The following is a 20707-nucleotide window of genomic DNA, read 5'->3' on the forward strand; positions in this document are numbered from 1 at the left end:
GCCAGCCGAGCCTGTCATAGCCTGGTACTGGTTGTGGCTTTTGAGCGAGGGAACAAACAGAGTTGCCCCAGAAGGTAATGAAAGCCGGTGGAGTCCTACAGTTCCCATTCTCTATCCCCAGTATGTATCGACTAATAGCTACACCTTATTAAGGCACATTGGAAAATTAATTGTGCAATATCAAAAGTTTCCCATAAAATAACTATATAGGATGCAGGTGCATGTTCACTGCATTTTTAAAGCAAATTTCCAATAGGCCTAACTGCATAACTATAATAGGGGATTGATATACACTGTAATGCTGATGTATCATCAATCTTTGGGACTGTACATATTAGAAAAACATTTTAATTAATTTCTCAAAAGGGTGCAATATTTGTTTATTTTATCTCGTCACTGAATGGTATATGTGCTGGAGAATTAACACTTGAGGGTATATCCTGCTGCAGAATTATTCTGGGAGCACAATAACACCATCATTTTGTGTTTGAAACTGATTGCTCAAGACTTGAAAGTAAGTGCAATAAAAATGAATAGGAAGAAAAATTATTTTACTATATTACTGTTTTTCTCTGTTTTATATATTCTGGAGATATATATGGATTCCAGCAGAATCACAGAGTCTCCAAAAGAAAGAGCACACTGAAGCTCGAGTATATTCAGATAATTTTAGATTATTTTGGTTCATGTTTATTTGTGATATATTTTTAAGTGAAACACAACACAAACCTAAATCTAAAATCTACCCAAATACAAACAAAGGCAATGCAACAAAGACAGCTTCAAAACTAGAAAAGTACTAGAGTAACACTGGCACATCCTCAAAAAGGATGAATATATAACTGGTAGATCACACAAAGTACACAGGAAAGACCCACTGGTGCCAAGCCACCTTAAGACCCTTACCATTCACAAAAACAAAAATAAAACAAAAAAAAACACAAGCTATTGTCACTGCAAAGCATGCAGACACAACACTATCAGCAAAAAATGTATTTTCTTTCAGTTGGGAATCAGAGGACTACGATGAATCTCTGAAATTTGGCAGATGTAAAGCGGCATGTATGTGACATTCCTGATATGAAGGCTCTATCCCACCATCCCAATCAAGACAGTTTTGTCCCAAAAACACACTGTGTGTACACACTGCCATGAAGTGAGCAAATTTGGCCTGCTTCTCCCACTGTAAAAGTTGGGATGTATGATAAGGATAGCAGACAGGCTATCCCCTAGTCCCAAGTATTGCCTCTAAAAAAGGGTCAGTTGTGAGGTATAAATTCTTTACGAGTGTCACGAACACGCTCCCAGCTGCCGTGACTTTGGGGTGTTTGCTGTATGAGGTTACACACGAATCCAGCCCACAGTCTCTCTCTACCTATCACACAGGTTATAGACCTACTAAATTGCCCCAACACCATGCTCTCATACCCCTACACACTTCAGTTTTGCCACCACCTATTGAAAACGGGCAATAGGACCCCAATATACTGTCCCACACTGGCACACAAGACTTCTGGCAACCCACAGACTAGCAAGACCCACACTAGCAAACAAAGGGTTAACTCTTCACATCTCCAGACTGTTACACAAATGTACATGCAAGCACACACTAAGCTTGTTAATCAAATGTATCAACAAATCACACACCGGCATTCAAAGGGTTAACTTGGCCGAGCTATATTCTTCTTCACAGGCTAATGGATTTGTTAGAGTATCAAGGACGCAAGTTACTAAATTTATGGATTTAATATACAAAGGTACAGGGCATTCAGATATAAAAAAACAGTTTAAAATAAAAAGGGTTACATTCAGAGTATAACTTACATGAGTTGTATAATATGTGCCATGGGAAATTGGCTAGGAAGATGGACAGCTTATCAATGTGGATTGATTTTCCCAAAAGACGAACAATTTGTCCCTTCCCAACACAGGTTTTGTTAAGCAAAATGAAATGGGACGGCCTTCACAGGGGCAGTGTTAAATGCTAATAGGGGGGCAGGGATGTCACTATAGTTTGCTCACAAAAAAAACTATTCCAAAAGTTTTACCTTTGGTAATTATTCACAGATATATCCCAGAGACACAACTCCCCCTTCAATAAACCGGTCATAATCTCCCGCACATTTAAATACCAAACATGAGGAAATTATTACAATGTGACATACCTTTCCTACAGACATGTGATTATAGCTCTTCCCGGATACTGTCAGCACTTGTCATTCAGAACCCTGGTGTGATTTCTGCTACTCGGTATGGAATGGCACCCCGATTTCCCAAAATATGAACTATGAAGAAATTTTCCTTTGAAGCTCATATTTCTATATACCTGTATAGGCCTTCCAATGCTGTCTTTGGCTGCAAGGATGTCAATTCAGGTGTCCAAAACCTAAATTGTGTCAGGATATAGCTCACAGCAGGGTTTTTTTGAAGCTGCCACAGGTGACACTGCTATCTTCTCACATTGGGATGTGTAGAGTCACCGAATACACACACAACAGACTTTCTGACTTCACACTTTAGTAGCTCAACTTATCAATGGATTCATTTGATATACCATATTTACACTGCAGTTATGATTTCGGCCATATTCCCCACAATTATGTGATGGGTTAACCCTTATATATAACTGTAAGTTCTCTATGTTCACGACAATTAGTTGCATCAGGCCTGCTATAAAGTGAAATTTCTAGCATTGCCCTTTTCTTTTCCTAAATCATTGTGCTAAAAGGAATAGTCCAATTTCTCTACATGATATTTTACCTGTTTCTCCGCTCCATGAAATAAACTATTGCCATAAATATAGAATTGCAATGAACGGTAGCACTCGGGAGAGTCCAGCTCTGCTGATAATTCTGGGAGCCCTGCTTACACCCCCCCTCCACCTGAGACAAGCTGCAGACTTTCAGATACCAGTTTCTGCATCTGTTCCTTCAATCTCCTGCCTTCCTATTTATAAAGTTATATCTAATATCTGCATCATGGATCACTTCCAGAAAAGCCATAAAACAGGTTCAAGTAATAGGCCAGCACATTATATGCGAATTGGGAGATAAGTGAATCCAGCATTTGGTTGGCATTGATGCCGCCTCCAGGCAACAAAAATATGTTTTTCTAAATAATGCTGTCAACCTTGTGCTTCTTCAATTTACTGCACTCTGTACACGGAGTGAAGGTTACAGACATGGATCGGATTCTACGGTTTATTTAAATTGCTGTCATTTTTAAGCTGTACACAAAATAGTGCTGCGATGGTGTAAATCACCACAAAATAGAGAGAGCAGAGTAATGTGTTTTCTCAGCTGAGAAGAACATCGCAAGGCTGATATAAATTCAGGGACGTCTTTTAGGCCATTTCATTGCTATAAACAAAGCTGGCAATACTTTCCCATCAGCTTGAGTACTAAAAGGGTTAATGACTGTTTAATTGCCCATCTTAAGGTGTCTCCCATTACTTCTTAAAACATATAAAATAATAATAATAATAATAATAATAATAATAATAATAATAATAATAATAATAATACATTCATTTTACAAAGAGTTATGTACAGAGATCTCAATGAATGAGGACAATCTGCAACCTTGGATTTATTGTCTGTTTCACTACAATAGCATTACATGCTGTAATCTAAGTGTTAGGGTTAAGGTATAGGTCAGATTATATATTTATAAAGTACTTTACCAGGAAAAACTACATTGAGAGTCACTTCTCTTTTTTTAAGTATATCCTTGGTATATCATAGACAATTGTGATCTGTTACTGACAGTAGGCACTAAGCATTACTACCACAATCGTGCTTCTAGAGTCTAGTGTTATAAGTTTTAAAATATCATAAGCAGGTGGCGGATTTAAGTGACTCAAGTAGTTTATCCCAGAAATGAGATGTCAGAAGGAGAAGGCAGAGCTGTTAGATGCCTTATTGAATTTAGGAACATTATAGTAGATCAGAAATTATATGTATGACCACTGCCAAATCATCAAGGAGTAAGGAGTAGTAATATAGTCCAAAATTTCATGGATCCAGAAGGTCTCCAGCATCCATTTACATATATAGAACCAATAAAAAGATAACCAGAAAACCAGTGTAAAGTGGGCAATAAAAATTGAGAAACAATTTATATATATATATATATATATATATATATATTTATGTATATATATATATATATATATATATATATATATATATATATATATATATATTTATATTTATGTATATATATATATATATATATATATATATATATATATATATATATATATGTGTATATATATATATATATATATATATATATATATGTATATATTATACACACACACATACATATATAGTCTTCAAACCTTCAAGCGTTCACTGAAAACCCACTCTTCAGACAAGGTTATGATATTCCTCAACCATCATCTTAATTTCCCTAGATTACCCTATTACCATCCTCTACACTGCTAATGCAAGACAACAACCTTCTGACCAACATTGCAACACACACAGCCCACTCAGTACTTTTACCTTTGCAGTCTGGCTGGTCCATTGTGCAATATGATGTAGCACATGCCCTTGTGTTTCTAACTCCCATTGTCCTATAGATTGTAAGCTTTCAAGCAGGGTTCTCTTACCTCTCTGTCTGTATGTATTACTCAGTATTGTCTTATTAATGTTTGTTCCCAATTGTAAAGCGCTATGGAATTTGCTGGCACTATATAAATAAATGTTGATGATGTTGATGATATATAGTAAAGTTGTGACTAATGACATTTAATACAATAGTTATGCTGCTCACATACTTTCAATGTAATAAAGTCATGTAGAAGTAGCAGGTGTTTAACTGAATGTTGCCCTTCATTATATAAATATAAATGTAATAATTGTTATACTATGCACTATATATAAACACTACTGTTTTTCACATGTGGTGAAAAGTTTAGAAGATCATATAAGAAATGGATAACATTAATTTATTAAAAATGAAAATGCCAATTAAGTAGTGAAAATAGATGCCCACAACTTAATATAATTTAGCTGCAATGCTAATCATTTAAATTCCAGCAGCTTGAGGGTCCAATATGCAATCAGCCAATCAGAAGTGGCTAGAGAGTGCTGCTGATACTCATCACCATCATTGCTTATGATTGCACCAGCCCCCCAGCACCTGCAAGCAACATACATCCAAATAGGCGTAAATATTGGCAGAACCTATTGGCAGATGTCTGTAATAGGTGTTAACAGAATATGAGAAGGATGTAAGGTCACACGTTAGTAACTTAACCAGGAACGTTAGTTTACTATAACAAAATACACTGAAGTTACTGTTGTACTGGATACAGAATATGTGTACCGGGATCCAGCGGCGCACCACTTCCAGTCCCTAGACCACCAAGGATGCGCCAAGGCTGAGTATAGCGCTCCTCTTCAACACCCCCACTTGCCTAGTGATGTCAATTACAAGAAAAAATACATGCATTAACCTTAATAAAGGTTGCACACAAAGGGTTAAAAAAAAAAAGTGTGTGACAGCTCCTCCTCCCCCGCTCCCCAATCCGATTTACTCTAGGCTGGTACTAGCAAAATCAGGGGGGGGCAAAAAGCGTGGGGTCCCGACGATTTTACTAGAACCAGCACTAGAGTGTGCCAGCTGGGTTTGGTAGCACTATAGCAGGGGAACCCACAGTGTGGGGTCTCCCTGCCATAATACGCAGGGTAGCATTAACCACTGATTGACTCTCCATAGGACCACATACATATGTGTGCACCAATGCTAATAATGCCTCAGCTCTTATCGCTGACTTTAGGAAAGGTTGTCTGGTTTATTTACCTTTGAGGCAACTCTCACAAATTGGTTTAGCAGGATTAGTCATTCCTGTTACCATCCCATTCAGAAGTTTCTCCACATCATCATATTCAAGATATCATAAACAATAAACAATTGTGCCACAGTTTCATAGACTGACTTGAATCAGAAGTAGCCATTGAATAACACTCCTCAGTGTCTAAGACATATAGTTGCTGGCAATGGGTAGCTGTCGTTATTACAATCCCTCTTTTATTTTGCACAATGCACTTGCCTTCTGTGAATTCTACTTTGTAACATTTGTGTTTCTAGAACACTTATGGCAATCAACTGAGTTCCAAATTTGGTGCAAACAAAACTTTTTCAATATTTGTAATTAAAGTTTTAGCTTTTATCCTTAGGCAGACTGTAATTGTCCGGACTTCCGCTGCTGTTAGGATTTTGTCTCCGATCTCTTTGACTGTGATGGAATCACACTTACTTGGTGAAGTAAACCCGTGTTTGTTACTACTGAAGTGTCTGGTGGCTACAAAATGTGCCAAAAGTCCTTTCTATGGTTATCTGCAACTTTCAAAGCTGACTCGTTGTTTTTAACATGGTTGTTTTTCGTGCCACATCTGCACTCCAGACCTTGGGGTATATTTACTAAACTGCGGGTTTGAAGAAGTGGAGATGTTGCCTATAGCAACCAATCAGATTCTAGCTGTCATTCATTTAGTGCATTCTAAATAAATTATTTAGTGCATTCTCCCTGGATCTGAAACTCCCTGGACTCTGCCTCAGCCCCCTGGAACTGTGACTCTGCCTCACCCCCTCAGCTCCCTGGAACTGTGTCTCTGCCTCTTGAACTGTGTCTCTGCCTCTTCCCCTCAGCTTGGATCTCAACTTCGTCCTGCTCCCAAGCAACTCGCGGCTCAGGGAGCTGCGAGCTGAAATCCAGCGAGTAAATTACTGTATTACATGTTTTTCTGCGCACGATTACCGTAATATTGGTAATCGTGTGCGGACCGTGGGATTTTTGGCAATCCTGATGACAATTGAATATGCCCCTTAGTGTCAGATATACGCTCTTGGAATTGCAACAGCTTTGTCCTTACGACCTCTGTAGATAAGTTGGTAGCACATGACTCCAATGCCACTACAAGAAAATCAAATTCTTTAACATAGCCATGGGGAACTCTTCGTCATCCACTTGAGCTCCGACAGACATTATTTGCTGTGAAACTAAAAACATTTTATCAATCTATTTGTTAATGTCTTTGGATTCACTTAACTTGGTACTGTACAAAGGTTTATCCTTCTCATGAGACCTTTAACTTCTTATGCTGTCTGCAGGCCAACCCACAGGTCTTTGGCTGACGTTTTGCCTTTTATGATAGAATAAACATGCTGTTCTACAGCCAAGCCAATGGTTCCAACAGCCCTATCCACATAATCAGAGCTTGGGTCATCACTTGTGACCTTCCACAATTTTTCACTCTTTAGCTGCTTCTCCACAGCGAAGTCTTTCAATTTTATAAAGCCATGCTAGCACTTGGAGTACACATTTTTACTTCAATTCAAATAAAAGACTTTGCAATACTTGTGGTTTATTTTGATTTGAAGCTGTGTCTACTGTTCAATATGTTCCTCACACTTGGGGTGCTTGACTCATAACCTATTGGCAGAACCTATTGGCAGATGTCTGTAATAGGTGTCAGACACTATACACTACACATCTGTGCAGTAACGTTGTTATAGTAGGCACATACGCAGCTCACACGCTGCTACACAGAGTGGGGAACCGAAGTCACAGAGTGTCAGGAACTACAACTGAGAGGTCGCCTATGTGCAGTAGCACTGTGCGACCGGGACCTGAAGGTGCCCCACTTCTGGTCCCTAGACAGGGGCGGACCCAGACATTTATCCTACCCCGGGCGATTTAGGCCCCGCACCCTTTCTGTGTTCAAAGGCTGCCGGCGGCTGCACAGTATGTGCAGGTCCGTTCAGCAGTGACAGTGTGCTGTCCCGCTGCTCTGATTGTGTTTAAAACACAATCAGAGCAGCCGGGCAGCACACTGTCACTGCTGAACGGACCTGCACAGTGTGCAGCTGTCAGCAGCAAGCCCCTGGTAGGGGGGGCGATCGCCCCAAACGCCCCCCCCCCTGGATCCGCCACTGTCCCTAGATCACTGGGGATGGATAGAAACGGAGTGTAGCGCTCCTCTTCAATAGTATGTGCATATATATATATATCATCATCAACATTTATTTATATAGCGCCAGCAAACTCCGTAGCGCTTTACAACTGGAAACAAACATTGATAAAACAATACTGGGTAATACATACAGACAGAGAGGTAAGAGAACCCTGCTCGCAAGCTTACAATCTATAGGAATATATATATATATATATATATATATATATATATATATATATACACACACACACACACACACACACATGCACACATCTAATTGAGTCACAATTACATGAATACACCCACACTGTACTCTGCCCACCACTTCCCTTCCCTGGTCTGCCTCTTCAGGTATAAGTACTTGTAAGTTGCATTTATCCAAAAATCTTGATATGAATGTGTGCATAGACATTTTGCTGTAAATGTGCAGTACGAAAATGCATATCTTATGCAAAAAAAAACAGATGTACGTCCATCTATCCCAAGTTACCCTAAATTGCTTATGAGTGATCCTCACAGTAATTACAGAAGTTAATGCTCAATATCAAATGGCAACTATTTCTTTATTTTCATTCTGGATGACGGGTTGGGATTAGATAGGGGTGTCAGGGCTGTGAAAATAACGGTTTAGCTTGCTGGATACACTTTCTCGTTCATACTGTGTTTAATAATACTTGCATTATAGTGTATTACAAAACAAAAATTATGACAAGTCCTTACTACAAGTGGCCTGATGTGAACAATCTTCTTCTTTTCCTTCCTTTTTGAAACTATTGTAGTGTGTTAACTATTATATATACTAAAATTGGTGATACAAGACTTTGCAGCAAAACATAAAATCGATCTAAATAGAAAGAAAAAAAACAAATAATAAGCTATGATAAATGTTATAATAGTGGTTTAAAATATACTCTGGTTGATGCAATGTGTGAGTTTCTCTATGTCTGGTATATAGCAGCAATGATAGTATTAAAGTGATTTCCTACTGCATTACTATTCTGTTTAAAGATGCATATTGAATTCCTCAGTAACTTTTAATATCTGTTACTCAGATTTATAATATCTGTACCTCCTATATTATGACATTTGGTTTGCCTCAAAAGCTTCCAATCAGTATTATTAAGGTAATTCAAAAGCAGTGCATTTTTTAGGTATTGAATTTGTATTCACCAAGGCAGTGCCGTAACTAGACATTTTAGTGCCCTGGGCGAGACAGGGCACCGGCGCCCCCCATCTAAGTGGGAGGGACATTTGTCAAGTGGGAGTGGCCACCGTAATGTGGGGGTGTGGCTAGCACTTTACTTAAAGAATTCTTTTACACATATTTGCAAATGCATGATATAGATATATATATATATATTGTGATGGGATTGAAATAAACTCTGGTGTGTCTCACACTAGTTACCGTGTATGAAGCAAGTAAAGGGAGAGTCCAGGAATTACTCTGGTGCTTCCTCGTAGGTTATGGAGAAGTCAATTCTCAATATTTCTCACCTAATATATATTTACGTTAGAATAGAAGAAATATTATTGCATACATTTTGTTAACCTTGCACCCTTTTGCTTTGTACATTAATAAATCAATGAAAAGCGCTTTAAAAATAGGATATATTACAATCAGGTGCCGTACACATTTATGAGCTATGATAATGGGTAAAAAGGCAGTTAAAGAAATGTGTGCTTTGGATGCCTCGTAGACATTTTCTAGGGAGAAAGAGAGATAGAGAGTCTTCTGCTTTCTACTTCCGCAGTGGAACGCATGTACGTTATTCAAAAGGAGAAATTACTTTTAAAATGTTCCCCCTAAGATACACTGGCTAAGATATGTTCTTTCTAGAATGCTTGCTGACACGGTACCCTCTCTATCATTTTCATAGTAATCCAATATCATTAGCGTTATTGGACAAAGTAATATAGAAACAAATATAGTATTTCTGGAACAAAGTGGCTTTCATAATATATAGGTAGATTTCTTGCTAATAATTGACAGGAAAATGACAAGACATTAGGAAAAGTACACTTAAAAATTAAGCCAGTAACACTTGTAGCAGCACAGAATTTTGAAAAGTCAAAATTCTATTTAACATGTTTACAGCTTTTACTAAATAAACTATAATTTAGTATAAACATATATACTTATGCAGCATTTAGTTAGTATCAGAATTTATCACAACGTTGAATTATAGTGTTATCTGTATTAATAACGCTACCTTGTTGTAGCTATAAAAAACCTGAATAATAACAGGTAAATGACAATAGTCAAGTGACCGCTGCCCCTAGATATAGAGATTTGTCGGATGTAGAAAAAACCTATTATTTCCTATTTCCAGCTTAGTGAGTCTACTATGACTTTCCAACTGTTATGGGACTACAAAACCCCAAATAATCTGACAATCAGAGTGACAGGGCATGCTAGACACACTAACTGTCTCTATTAGTTTGATCGTGTGGGAATTAATTACCACCCTCCCAGGTTTTAATTCAATAACGAAACTGACAAATCCCGATAAAAACATTCCTTCTTCAGTAAGTAAAAGGCTACACGGGTCCTATTTGCTTTGCCGGCCACGCACTAGCAATCCCGAGCTGCACTATGTCTGCGCCCGCCCATACCTGCACTGCACGGCTCAGGAAGGTGCCGGCATCCGCCGCAAATTTATTTACGTTGAAATCCATGTTCCTGTTGGCACAGGAGGATGATGGTGGCCTCAAAAGGTTTTAGTTTAGTATATTGAGCGTCTCACGTGTAGACAGAATGTGATAGATCTTCTGCCTTCTACTCCCGCAGTGGAACTGTGCGTTCCACTGACAGGAAGTTCTGCATTTGGAACGCAAACTTGCGTTCCAAATGTCGAACTTCCTGTCAGTGGAACGCACATGCGTTCCACTGCGGAAGTAAAAGGCAGAAGATACAGAGCCAGGTAGCGGGCAGCTGCAGCGCCCCCTTGGGCTTGCGCCCTGGGCGACGGCACCGCCCGCACCACCCTAGTTACGGCTCTGCACCAAGGTTATGTTCACCTAATGGAACCCCCTTTTTTATATCTATTAAGAAATGCACATTTTTAAAGATAACATTTAGCTGAAATGCTGTCTAATTCACATCGTTGGGGATGTTATATAAATCACTGTTAACAGGTACTGTGTGCGCCGTGCTTCAGTGGCGGATCCAGGGGGCCCTAGCAGGGCCTTGCTGCCGGCGGCTGCACAATATGTGCAGGTCCGCTCGGCAGTGACAGTGGGCTGCCCGGCTGCTCTGATTGTGTTTAAAACACAATCAGAGCAGCCGGGCAGCACATTGTCACTGCCGAGCGGACCTGCACATATTGTGCAGCCGCCGGCAGCCTTGAAGTCAAAAAGGGGGCGGGGCCTAAATCGCCCCCCCCTAAATCGCCCCGGGTAGGATACTTTTCTAGATCCGCCCCTGCCGTGCTTCCACAAGTCTGTTAAGTGTATGACGGTGAAGCAAATGCGGATAACCTGTCACTCATTCACACAGCGTCTGTAGTATCAAGCAAAAGAGATTAACTCGGGCAAGGGAGATTGTCTAAATAAAACTACAATGTCCCTATAACACAGAGCCTAAATAGAACTGTCCCTTGCAATATATAACTAATAACTAAAGTGCATTGCTGACTTGCTTGATACACCTAATTGCTGCAGCCATTCACTCAACCATGGTCGTGCAGACACGCATTTCGCTGTGAGCTTTCTCAAGGTACAAGTTTAAAAATCCTATTTGGATTTATTGCGAACAATTCAAAAATTCTACATCATTACTCTGTTTGGATGCAATCAAAACATATGTGTGTTAACCCTTGACTGTTTTAAGCAGTCCAGCCTGTTTTACAAGGGAACTGATATATATAGACTCTTTATGTCCTTCCATTCATTTTTGTATGTTAATAAAATAAATCAATTATAAAATCATCTCAGATCAAATATATTAAATAATGTTTACTGTATAGTTATCATCAAATATATTTAATAATGTTTACTGTCTTTTGCATATTCATTGTCTCTACTTCAAAACGCACCAAATGATTCTGTTCACCAGTTTGCGCATGTGCAGAGCCGACCACCATGTCCATTCATCCATTGTTGCCACTGTCATGTGTTGATCCTAGATAACTAATATTTATAGGTTAAGTGTTATTCTGCTAAGTTTGTAATGGGATTTTCCCTGCATTAGTATCAACCCAGCGAGGCTCCATCGCTATCCGATCACACATCCAGCGCACAGTCTATTGTGCTGCTTCATTTTATTCCTGTATAAAATACCTATATCTGTTAGTGAAATCTAGTGATATGTTATTGAATTGTATGAATATACTATTAATACTGGTATTGAATTCTTATCGTTTTTATTATAGTTTAGAGATGTGCTGGCGATTGTCTCCACCACCTTTGTTTGGAAAGTATTGTTATAATGTAAATAGTAGAAGTATGTACTATTATTCAAGAATGTAATTTTGAATATGTCTATTACATTTAACAAAGGGTTTGGCTAGTGACAGTGTAATTAGACCGCTCTGCATTGCAGACACTGTTATACCTTTTATCCTCTGGGGTGAGAGTGACCAACAGCAAGCAAAATTATTTGATCAAAATCATGTTTATTTATAGCTAATTGTGCACCTTTCATTAATATTATTACAATTTATTAGGGTACTATAAACCTATACATTATAAGTTTGATGTCTTTTATTTGACAATCTCTGCTTGTAAAAATGAAGTATTTTAGAGTTCTATTTATATGATTTGTTAGTTGTATAGTGTGACTCCTCTTTGATGGTATACAAATGTGATTTGATACATGCTTGTATTTTAGATTGCTAAAGAGTTAATTAACTACTTATATTCGTATAGATTTTAACATTTATACAAAAAAATCAATGCGTTATCCGCTCAAATGTCCAGATAGATAATCTATTATATTTTTATCTATTATCTCTGCACTGTATCAATTACATTTTATGTTAACTTGTTATGATGTTTTTCTCTTGATATCATTAGTGTATTCTTATTATTGATGTAGGATTGTTATTGCTCTAATCTTAGCCTGGGAGCAGCCAACCAGCAACCTACCCCTAAAAACGGTAAGTACTGGCATAATAAATACCTCCATTTGTGAATTATGAATGTATTTATAAAGAAACAATCAGGGGACATTGTTATTCGAAAACTCTGTGTTTAGAACACGTCATGAATATCGGTATTCTGAAATTATTTAAAGACAGAAAGGATTGTCATGGCAGTGTTATTATTAGTTATTATAGTCATTCCATTTTTTTTGTAAAAAGAGCTTCATTGTAAGATGATTATATAGTGTAAGTGAGAGGTTATTGGTATTTTGACCTAATGTACTCCATGTGGTATGAAAGTACTTATTTGAACTATTATTAACTAAAATTAAAATATATATTCTTCATTATTAGATCATTATTGCTGCTATCAATGTTTTGTATTATAAACCTCAATCGATACATGAATTATTAGTGTCTAGTGATCATAATGTGAATTGTGACTATTTTTTAATAATCTTTATATACTTCGTGTTCTCTATAAAATGTGCATGTGATTTGACTAGCTACAAGTGAAAACACTTTTTAAAATATATAGTTATAAAAAGTGATTGTGATAAGAGGTGTGTGGACTCTAATTAATTGTGACCATATAGTTTACTATAATAACATGTTTAAGTTAGTGCAGAATGATAGTGACTTGACTATAATTATCACATGAACTGTATTGTATTGTGATTTTTAAATGGTGTTAGACTTCATATCTCTTATGTAATGTGAATTAATAAAGTATTGTTTGACATATCTGTTAGATGTTAGTTTGAATCACACATCATGGCTATCATTGTCTGATATAGAGTTATTTGCTACTCAGAGGTAAACTATCTTTCATGTGTGATTGTATATTTTTCGAGAGTTGCTTTTGCTATTTGGAAAGGTTTTAATAGTAAGGGTTAATCTAAAGCCATATGTATAATATTCTCTTATTTATTAAATCAGATGATATGCTTATCATTGTATCATAAGTATTTATTTTTCTTGTGTTCAGAAGGTTGAATATGAAATAATTCCCTCAGATAACATATGGTTTATCTTGGTTTCATATGGTTTTATGAATGATCATTTCTTAAATGAATGACGTATAATCAATTTTTTTATTCAAACCAGTTGATTTCACGATGTTCATAAGGAGGATCATCCATATTTCATGTTTTAAACGTTCTTTGTTAATATCCCTTCTCCTAGTTCCTAAATGTACTTTCATCAAACCAAAAGCTTTTAGATCTTTTGTGTTTCCATTATGCTTTTTCAAAAAATGTCGTGCCCCACTGGTTAATGGTTTGAATCTAGCAGCATCCTTCATTGCATTTTATATATTACCTGCATGTTCCTTCCAATATTTGTTGTTTAAGTGACTTGCTTGTTTTCCCAATATAAAGTTTGTTGCAGGTACACTGTAGACAATAGGGATTGACAATTGATGTAATCTCTTATTTTACATTTCTTGTATCTATATTCAAACATTTTTTTAGTCGCCGTATAATGACAGGTCTTACAATGTCTGCATTTTAAGGATCACTTTAGGATTCCTGAATTTTTGTTTCTTCTTATGTATCTCGGAATTTTTTTTAATCTTGTCCACATTACATTAACTCTGGTTTCTATAATTTTGGCCAGGTCTTTATCTGTTTTTAAAATGTGTCAATGATTTTGTAAATATTGTGAATATTTTTCCATTCATTGTAGAACGTGCTTTTGATACTCATAGGTTTTTCTTTCTCTTTACTTTTAAATGATGCAAACAGAAGATAATTTCTGTCCTTAACATGGTTTTTTTTAATACTTTGCTGATTAACCTTTTACTAAAGTCTCTGGGTTTTAGTCTGTTTCTAACTTCCTTAGCTCTTTGTTTAAAAGTATCTTCTTCTGAACAATTTCTTCATGTTCTAAGTCAGTGTTTCTCAAATCCTGTCCTCAGGACCCCCTAGCAGTACATGTTTTCCATATCTCCTTGCTGGAGCACAGGTGTATTCATTACTGATTGACACAGTGTAGCAGGTGGTATAATTATTTTACTGGTCACCTGACAATCCTGCACTGTTAGTGGGTCCTGAGGACTGGATTTGAGAAACACTGTTCTAAGTAGTTGATGTGTTGTAGGAATGTGTAATTTGCAGTGCCATAAACCCCCTGGAATAGTTGCCTATTATTTTAGTGATATAATAAAAGTAGTATGTTTTTTGCTCCCTATTTTCTAGGTGATTTATTTAACCCAGATCGACATACCAGGAAAGTCATGGGCAGACCAGCTGGTTGGTAGGAAAACAGGGCTAAATATTACCATGGTATCCTCACATAGGTCATCCAAAGAATGCAAAAGGATTTCTAGGAACTAGTGTGAGAAATGTAAGGCAAATTAATATTTTTATTTGTATTCTCAAAATTCAGGTTTACACCAAGCATTACAGGAGCAGGTCACTAGGTGGATTCTGTATATAATGCAAGATTCTTTAACATGTCTCCTAGAAGAACTATTTTCAACTAGGCTTATTAAGGTACCCAGCCAACCCGAGGCACCCAGAGAAGTTGCTCCGACCACTGACTATAGAATGTGTTTGACTTCCTCTGCTAGCAGTGGTCTTTGCTAAGCTGGAAGTGCTGCTCAGCTTGAGAACCCGTTTTTGCCCAAAAAGCCATTCATGGATTATTGGTAACTGGACTTAAGTGAATTACACTTTACAACCTAATAATTGGTTGCCTTTTGTTCTCTACTGAATTCAGCCAGACTTCCTGTAGCCGCTCCCCACAGGATGCCTGCTCTTGGGGGAAGCTCAGTGTCAGGCACCGTCCCTGTGTCTCTTCTTCTGCACAGGGACAGCCATCTGCTTCCGGGTTTGTGGCTGCGTCTGGTTGACCAGCAACCGGAAGCACTGTTCCTGGCCTCCTGGGGCTCCCACTAGGCATGTAATGGAATGCTATTCCTAACCCGGCTGCAACTGCTTATATCACTACCGTTGGTAATTAGCGTGTCTCCTGTGTCCCATAAATAAGAGAGTCTGGCACCATTAGGGTTCCAGAGTATTAGGTCCCCTATGCTCCGGCCTACTTGTGTGCTGCTTCCAAGCTACCTGTCTGATTCGCTGGTTACGAACTCGGCTTCTCCTGACTTGGATTTTGGTTACTCCCATGGACTCTGTTTCTCATCTCCGGTATTTTAACTTTGACTACCTGACTACTCTTCTGAATCATCTCTGCATACTTAGCTAACCGCACATCTTCAGCCCGGCTTGTCTGACCATCCTTTACCATCCTGTTGCTTTGCTGGTAACTCTTTTAGAAGACTACGACGTGCATGTCTCTCGCGAAACCCAAACCACCTTGCAGGGGGGTCTCTGGGGAGAACAAGAGGCGCATGAGACTCCGCACCTCCAATTAGAGCTGTGCCAATACCAGCAAGAAGTCATCAGTCTGCGTATGACAGTGTGACCATCAGTGGCTATCTCCCATTATGTAAGGACCCAATCCAGTAGAGTAGTGGTATTTGGCGCCGGCTGCACCGAGGCCACACCACCATGGGAACTGGACTGGGTTTAATAGAAGGAGCTCAGCCTTCCAGTCGCCAATCTACATATTACTTTGAACAGGCTAACTAGAGGTTACTTCTCCATGTACTTTGTTTTTTTAAAATACTAATAAATAACCACCAATAAGGCGCTCTACAATCCTAAAAGCAGCCAAAATCCTATTAACAGGGTATACGTCTGATAAAAACAGAATAACAGTAAAATATAGGACAATCAGCGCATATAGATTCTCATAGAATGCAAACAGTATATAAATGGTATTATGGACAGTTCACAATCTCATTTCATAAAAGGAGAGTAATTGTGTCTGTGATGTAGATATTATCTTTCCGAATGATTAACACCTTCCCATCACCTTCCGTGGAAAATAGTGAAACAATGGATTCCTACCAGAAATCCTGATCATATAGGCGCCTAGAATAACGAACAACCTCCTCTCGATATAGAGACTCCCAGAATTGTTTCCACTCTGATGTTTTCTTCTCCAATAATGGTACTCACGTCCAATTGTGTTAGTGTAAAGAGAAGACAAACTATGGCGTGATATCGTTTAAAAAAGCTTCTAAATTTTATTAAATTCCACATATAAAAAATACTAGAGTGTGAGTGCTCATACCAGAAATTAGATCTTTAAAGCATTCTGCACAGAAATCAGATGTTTTATTCCCGGGAAAGACTTTCAGTTCATATGCCCTCAGACCAATACGGGTATACCGCTCTCCACTCCCTCTCCACTCCCTTAAATGCCAGTCTTACCACTCCCGGTGTGGTAAGACTGGCATTTAAGTCCAGTCATACCTACAAAGCCCTCAACACCACCACTCCTTCATACATCTCAAATATCATATCAAAATTCTTTTCTTCCCGCCCTCTTGGATCTACCCATGACCTGCGCCTTGTGCCAACTCTGGTAACCACCTCTCACTTGCGCCTACAAGACGTCTCCCCTGCTGCTCCCCACTTGTGGAATTCCCTACCACACCCAGTCAGGCTTTCCCACAGCCTCAAATCTTTAGATGTTCTCTAAAAACCCATCTCTTTTTTAAAGCTTACCTTATTCCTGATGATACTCTTCACAATAATACACCCTCACAGTTGTCCCAATCTCACCACTCTAAGTCACACTCACTTCTCTTGTTTCATCTGCGCCCTCTTCCACTTAGAATGTAAACTCTCTAATGAGCAGGGTCTTCCTTAACCTTTGTTTTCATGTCTGCATTTATTTTGTCTGCCTTGTATGTTCTTGTTTTATGTATGTCCCTGTTTTCCCTACTGCACCGCTACTAAATAATATTAAAATCTACATTAATAATAATAATAATAATAATAATAATAATAATAATAATAATAATAATAATAATTTAAGAGCTTCAAAACAATTTCTTACAAAGAAATTTGCAAATACATATTGATTTTCCAGTTTCTATGCAGACACAAGAAATAACTCCAAAATTGGTTTTCCTGATCATCTACAGATCTTAAAGGCGTTTTTGGACAACTGCCCATTATCTAGAACCTCCAACCTAGCTCTTCAGTGAGGGTTTCCTCTGGAACCCAGCAATACCTGTAATAAACCTAATATCCACCCAGCCTTACAGCAGAGAAAGGAAACACTATCAGAGTAGATTTCCAGCACTGTAGGTATGTTTGAACAGGTGCAGCAGCCAATGAAATCAGGTGCAGAATAAAATGCTTGCACCCTGTTTTAGCTACATGAATACTTTATGGGTTCTTGCTGCCACATTTGACAGCTTTTATATTTCTAAATATAGAGACAGTTTTAAAAGGTTACTACTAAAGGGCTTTATGAGGATAACCTACTGTATCTAAGTGGTTGTACAAAAGTGTGCAGCCGTTTTAACTGAACTAAATAACGTGAATTAAACTATTGGACTGAATTTGCACCAATATTACCTAGTCATCAATCTCTTTAATTCCCTACTCTGCATGGTCTGACACAATGGCAATTAGTCTTACTTTCAGACACAGCAGATACAGTGAGTCAATTATTTTTTTCTCTATTAGGCAGCATAAATAAGAATATGTGCACATCAAAAAAATCATAGGATATGTTGTTTGTCAACCGATTCAGTATTTAACTTATCCTATATCAGAGAAGAATATTAAAGGTGCCCATACATTCAATGAAATCACAGCTAATGATGGCTAATTGTCATGGCTAGCAGGTAACTGAGGCCTACCTACTGGTATTTGCACCACTAAGCAAGTAGACGCAGAGTCTAACGTGCCCCTGGTCTTCGCCATGGACCCCCGCAAGGGAGTTTGGAGTTAGCTGCAGAGACACGCAGGTCGCGGCCCTCCAAGTTAGCCACTAGTGAAGTAATGGGTGAATAGGTGAGATCAAGCAATCAGACATCAGGCCGTGCGGCTATCGAGGTACAACAGGTTCAGGCAGAAGGGTAGTCAGGAAGCCAAGGGTCAAACCAGTAAATCTATAAATGCCAGAAGAAGATCCAAAAGGAAGGTCAGGGAAAGCCAAGTCTGGAGCCGGGGAGTCAGTCAGAATGTTTAGGAGCTAACAGGAATGCTGGAGCATAAGGAGACCTTGATACTCTTGTACCAGAATGGCGCCAAAGTTACCTTTAAATACATAGAGCTGCATTCTCATTGGTTGCAGTGGATTAGCTGGCAGAACAGCTGGTGCCGGTGGTCAGTGTCCCGTTGCCTAGCAACAAGGACGCGCCCCCACTGCGCATGCGTCCGCCAGAACCAGGAAGAAGCGATACATCCTGTTGCTAGGCAACAGAACACACCGGAGCTGACAGGAGAGAAGGCATCCATCTCCAGCACTGAGTGGATGTGCAGGGACGGTGCCTGGCACTAATTTAACTGATATTGCAGTATGGACTGAACACTTTTGTGAACCCTAACGATTGTCTCAAAATCGAGAAGATGACTATTAGGCATGGCAGAAAATGTGATCACCTGAACAATGAGGGCCGGCTCAATCTCTGGAGGTACCCGAGGTGTATCTCCCCCTTTCTATGACATCACAGCCAAGCACCACACACAATATATCACGGACATTGAGGTGCAGAAAAGAAGCTTCAGCTGATTCTCCTCCTCAGCATCTGGCGCTCAGTGTGGGGTTGATTTGGGGGCATTAAAAATATTTAATGAGTGACCTTATCACCACTGGTACCCTAGTTGACTGCCTAATGGCCATTGGTAGCACCAGCCCTGACTTCAGTGGACAGCTGCTCCTCCCATGGGGCTCAATGGTTGGAACTTATCCAATTCGGCCACTCATGTGCGTGGCAAAATTGCATAATAATTCTGTCAGGGTTGGCCCTAGTTTGGCCACCTTAAACTTTTCTGACACTGTGCTGGCTTGTTAATGTCATAATCCTTATTGTATTACTTTTCTATTATATTACCGCACATATTATTCAGTTTGTGTCCTTCTTTCAAACATGGGTCTGGCATATTGATGACCCAAATAATTCTGAAATCTCCTATATTTCTGTCTGAAATCTGTTTTTATTGTGAATTGTTGACACCCATAGTGCCTGTGAAATATTTATACATGCTGCTTCTTGCAGCTCTTCTGCTGCTTCTGTCACAGATTAATGTAAACTGTATTATTATAATTCTTTTGCAACATGAAGTTTATTAAATTATTCACAATTACTAACAAAAGTAGCAGAATAGACTAGAGGCAGACAGGGGCTTCCATAACAGATATCAGAAGAAGAATGGAAACATACAGGAGAAATTATTATTATTATATTTTATAAGGTACCACAAGGGTCCCAGAACGCCGTTCTTACAACAGGATGACAAAATAACATAGTCAAAAGCGACAAAATAATATAACTACAAACACCAAACTACAGCAGTTTTGGGATCAAGAATAAGTGTTAACTCTAAAGTCCACCGGTCACTAACACTGGAGGCTGCCATTTTATGGACTATAGCAAGAGAATACAGCCTCACAAGAAACAACTGCCTCATGAAGTGCTTTAGTGATGTCATTGGTTATGGCTACTAATAATTTGATAGGCTGCCTACTATGACAATGCTGTGAGTAGGACTTGGTGGTAGGATGCTGATGGGATTAGAGAGATGAGGGATGGCAAGTAACTATACGTTTCTGCATGATAGATTGGCACCA

The 20707-nt window shown here is 38.6% G+C and overlaps 1 protein-coding gene across 3 annotated transcripts in view; it reads right to left on the reverse strand.

Annotated features, from left to right (window-relative positions):
* Positions 1-20707, reverse strand: part of ST8SIA2 (ST8 alpha-N-acetyl-neuraminide alpha-2,8-sialyltransferase 2) — a 239163-nt gene that overhangs the window by 131797 nt on the left and 86659 nt on the right. Inside the window, exon 1 of one of the 3 annotated variants that reach the window (XM_075207718.1) lies at positions 2761-2855. The exons of the other annotated variants lie outside the window; for them this stretch is intronic. Coding sequence (XP_075063819.1) covers positions 2761-2795 — 35 coding nt within the window. The 5' untranslated portion in view covers positions 2796-2855. Of the gene's footprint in view, positions 1-2760; positions 2856-20707 lie in introns of those variants that run through there. 3 annotated transcript variants of the gene reach the window in all.

Source organism: Mixophyes fleayi, chromosome 4 (genome assembly GCF_038048845.1).
Source record: "Mixophyes fleayi isolate aMixFle1 chromosome 4, aMixFle1.hap1, whole genome shotgun sequence".
NCBI lineage: Eukaryota > Metazoa > Chordata > Amphibia > Anura > Limnodynastidae > Mixophyes > Mixophyes fleayi.